The sequence below is a fragment of the Bactrocera neohumeralis genome, chromosome 4, assembly GCF_024586455.1.
Source record: "Bactrocera neohumeralis isolate Rockhampton chromosome 4, APGP_CSIRO_Bneo_wtdbg2-racon-allhic-juicebox.fasta_v2, whole genome shotgun sequence".
NCBI classification, from domain to species: domain Eukaryota; kingdom Metazoa; phylum Arthropoda; class Insecta; order Diptera; family Tephritidae; genus Bactrocera; species Bactrocera neohumeralis.
The window spans coordinates 27,732,740-27,736,380 of NC_065921.1; the positions used below are offsets into that span (position 1 = coordinate 27,732,740).

At 40.6% G+C, this 3,641-nt stretch overlaps 1 protein-coding gene across 1 annotated transcript; it reads left to right on the forward strand.

Moving 5' to 3' along the window:
• Positions 1-271: 271 nt before the first annotated feature.
• On the forward strand, positions 272-3,133 carry LOC126755690 (antigen 5 like allergen Cul n 1-like). Its single transcript, XM_050468438.1, has 3 exons — positions 272-455; positions 2,393-2,784; positions 2,846-3,133. Exons 1-3 carry the CDS (start codon positions 312-314, stop codon positions 3,102-3,104), a joined length of 795 nt encoding a protein of 264 aa, XP_050324395.1. The 5' UTR covers positions 272-311; the 3' UTR covers positions 3,105-3,133.
• The last annotated feature ends 508 nt before the right edge of the window (positions 3,134-3,641 follow it).

Here is a 3,641-nt window from a genome sequence, read left to right on the forward strand (position 1 = left end):
TCTTTCCAGATTCCTTGGCTCGTTAATTACTACGTTATCTTAACTGGCTTTTGTTTTGGTTTGTTTGTTTGATTTGTCACAGCTTGCAATTTTAAGCAACTCAGCGCCTTATTATGTGCGGAAAGAATTTATTTTGTGACAAAAAAATGCAAAAAATAAGACTCTTAGAATCTCACTTTCATGTAATTTCGCCGCTCTGGATTTCGAGTATAAAATAAGCGGCGCACGCAACAAAGCCATTTAATCGTATTTCGTAAAGTAACGGGCGGTAACAGTATACGGGTTTGAAAATTCATAATTCTGTGCCAAAAATGTTTCCGAGATTTGCTTCCATACATTTTTTGCTTTGTTTTGCTTGCGTGACCGTCATTGAGGTGAAATCAAGCAGATTATCGTGGTGTGATCCCGAGTTGTGCCCGAATGGCAAGCAGCACATTGCATGTGGACATGATGGTGTAAGTGAATATATAAAAACAAGAAAAAACGTTAACTTCGGCTGCAAAGGATATAATACCGCTACTTCTTAAAGCATAAAAGGCTATAAAAAGAGTTTGCTAAAGATCGGACCGATCTAAGCAGCTTTTTCGAAAATAATAGCATTGCTTTGGGTAATGACACTAGTTTACACTCGTCTTGCAAATTTTGGGTTGCTAAACCCGAAAGTGATAGTATGAAGTGATTTACTAACAAGTAGGAGTTTTTCTGCTGTAACGGGTCAATTGAAAAGTCGCCGGCCTACCATATCAGAACACTTTTTTTTGGTAAAATTCGTTTTTTTTTGTTCGACATAGCTCTCTTCGAGGGTGGCGACCCTCAACATTTACGATACCATTTTTGTAGTACGACTTGTACTTTGCTTCAAGAAGCTCAATTTATGGATTTTAGCCATTGTTTTCACAGACCAGTGCATTGTCTTTGTGAAACCGCAGTTTTTGTTTACAAATGCGACCGTTTTTCCGCGAATTCGTCCTTCAAATGGTCCAATAACACTATATAAAAGTTGTTGTTGTTGTAACGGTTGTCAAATCGCCGTTAGGATTGTAAGGATTAGATAAGTTGTCATCGAGGTCATCCAACGGTAGATCCAGGAAAGGTGCTGTTTCAACAGGGTTGGGCCAAAGGGAGAATTAGACTGTATAAAACATATGTTTGATATGTCAGGGTCTATTCTGGATAAGTTGGAGTTTAAGCTGCTACAATATTCAAAACGAAGCTGTGAAAGGGTCACTCTCTTTTTCAGCGGCAACTTTTCGTCTGCAGTGAGTGGTGGTTTTCCTCCAAGTACACCATTCACAGAGAGGGAGTCGGTGAATGGCGGTCAGTGCATGTCTGAAGTGAGTTGCGTCCGAAGTCTGGTCGGCGTATTGTCTTATGTCGTCTATGTAGTTGAGGAAGGACCTCTTTACGCTCCTAGGAGGCGGTTCCGCTCTAAGCAGGTGTTTGCAGGGATGATTTCTGGGCCTCACTATGATGGTGTTCGATGGCAGACATCAAGAGGTATCTTGTCGTAGTCCGGAGTGCAGTGTTCTGACATGATTGTAGCTTCCTTGTTTGCGTATCACAGCATCCAGGCGACCATTTTATGGCAGTATCCGATTGTATGTTGCCAACAACGTATCTTTGTCTTTTCCGGCTAGCGACTTGAGGATTTTGTTGCGGCTGTGTACTTTGGCAATAATCGCGGTCTTGTGCGGAATGAAGGAGCACAGGCATTCAAAAGTCGCATCTAAAATCTTAGGTTTATTGCCAGTCGGAATCTTAACGCCATCGACTGCAATATTAAGGTCAAGTGTGTACTGCTTCGTCTAGTTTGTGAATATGGTCGCTGTGGATTTAGGAGTGTGGTAGTGGAGGAGAGTGTTAAGTTCCGTGCAGCGAGGAAGCGAGAATGGTCGAAGAGATAGCCGTTTACATTTGAGCACATGCCAACGATTCTATAACTATGTAAAATCGGTATGGTCGGTCCTTTTTCAAGGTAGTCAATAGAAATTATTCCATGCGTGTCTACAAATACAGACGCCATAGCTGTGGCAGCCGACTGTTGCGGCTTTCCACGCTTTGGAGCGGGTTCATCGTAGGCAGTCCACTTGTATTGGACTATCGATTAGACTTCGGAGTGAAATCATGGAGCCATGTTTCATCCATTGTCACATAAATACAAAAACGTGGGTTTATTACGCCTTAACATCTCCAAACACTGCTACGAATCGTGAACTCGTACTTGCTTTTGGTTAAAAGGCATATTTTATATCTACATATAGGGCCTCCGACGTTTCCTTTTCTGTACTACAAACATCGTGTCACACTTAATATACCCTCTTCAGGGTCGAATAAAAACAAAAAAGAAAATTTACCACATCATCTCATATTATTTCATAATTAACTTCTACAGAGATTCACCGCTGCCTGCCCCGAGGACGCTGTCATGATAGATTTGCGCTCCTACAAAAAGGAAATCCTACACGAGCACAATAAACGGCGTAACTTCGTAGCGCTCGGTGAGTTGCCCGGCTATTATCCTGCTTCGCGCATGGCCACCATGGTGTGGGACGAAGAGCTCGCCTTTCTGGCGGCGCTCAACTTGAAAATGTGTTATGTGGAGCACGATGAGTGCAACAACACCCCTCGCTTTGCGAACGTTGGACAAAATCTCTCTGGCGTGGCCTACCAGCGGCAGGGCGTTAGCATAAGCGAAGTGATAAGCCGTTCGATGGGTTTGTGGTTTGGCGAATATCCACTGATCAACAGTAATTATATAACGAAATTCCGCGTCTCATCGAAATTGTAAGTATTTCGAAATTATTTTGAGTATTTAATTACATTGTCAATTTGTGTTGCATTACAGCGAACAATATGGTCACTTTGCGGAGTTCGTGGTTGATCGTAATACACACGTTGGCTGTGCTGTTATCCGTTATACCAATCCTTCATTTCCCTTCTTCCACATCTACAATATGGCCTGCAATTATGCGAGTAAATATGCCATCGGTGTTCCGGTCTATAGTGTTGGTGAGTCGGCGTCGGAATGTGAAACTGGTAGTAATCGAAATTATCCTGGTTTATGTTCCACAAAGGAGAAATACAATCCAAACTATCAATATTAGGCAGTAAGAGCATTTGTTGTATAACACGAAATAAAGACTGAACTATTAGTTATTATTTATTTTTTTTGTAAAATTCTTCGTTTTTCTTTTGAAGTTAAAAATAAATAATCATAACTCTTTTCGGTGATACAATTTAGGGTATATCGAATTTTATTAAAAAATTCACACGATTACTTCATAAAAGCATAAAGATAGCTAGATTAGGATTGGAAAATTTCGCATACTTGAAAGTAGTAATATATAAAACTCATAGGTCTTTCTATAAGTTATCTTAGACCCAGCCTTGCCTTCGATCAGAATCTGTCTAAAGCCATTTCGAAAATTTTAGCAGGAAGAATCCACGTTCCTCGCCCAAGTAATGGAACTTCGACTCTGGAAACAATTTATGTTATTGCCATTTATCTGATCAACCAGTATGATTGTCTCACCAAGTAAAAAATAATCACCTGATTCTGGATGTAATTCTGTCTAAAAAAGCTAACTATATGAGATTTGTTGAGCGCAGACTGAAGCATATTGTGTGTGGATATGGTATAA

Coding starts and splice junctions, on each gene's coding strand:
- LOC126755690 (XM_050468438.1), top strand. CDS start 312: ATGTTTCCGAGATTTGCTTCCATACATTTTTTGCTTTGTTTTGCTTGC. Junction 456..2,392: donor TTGCATGTGGACATGATGGT/GTAAGTGAATAT, acceptor TAACTTCTACAG/AGATTCACCGCTGCCTGCCC. Junction 2,785..2,845: donor TTCCGCGTCTCATCGAAATT/GTAAGTATTTCG, acceptor GTTGCATTACAG/CGAACAATATGGTCACTTTG.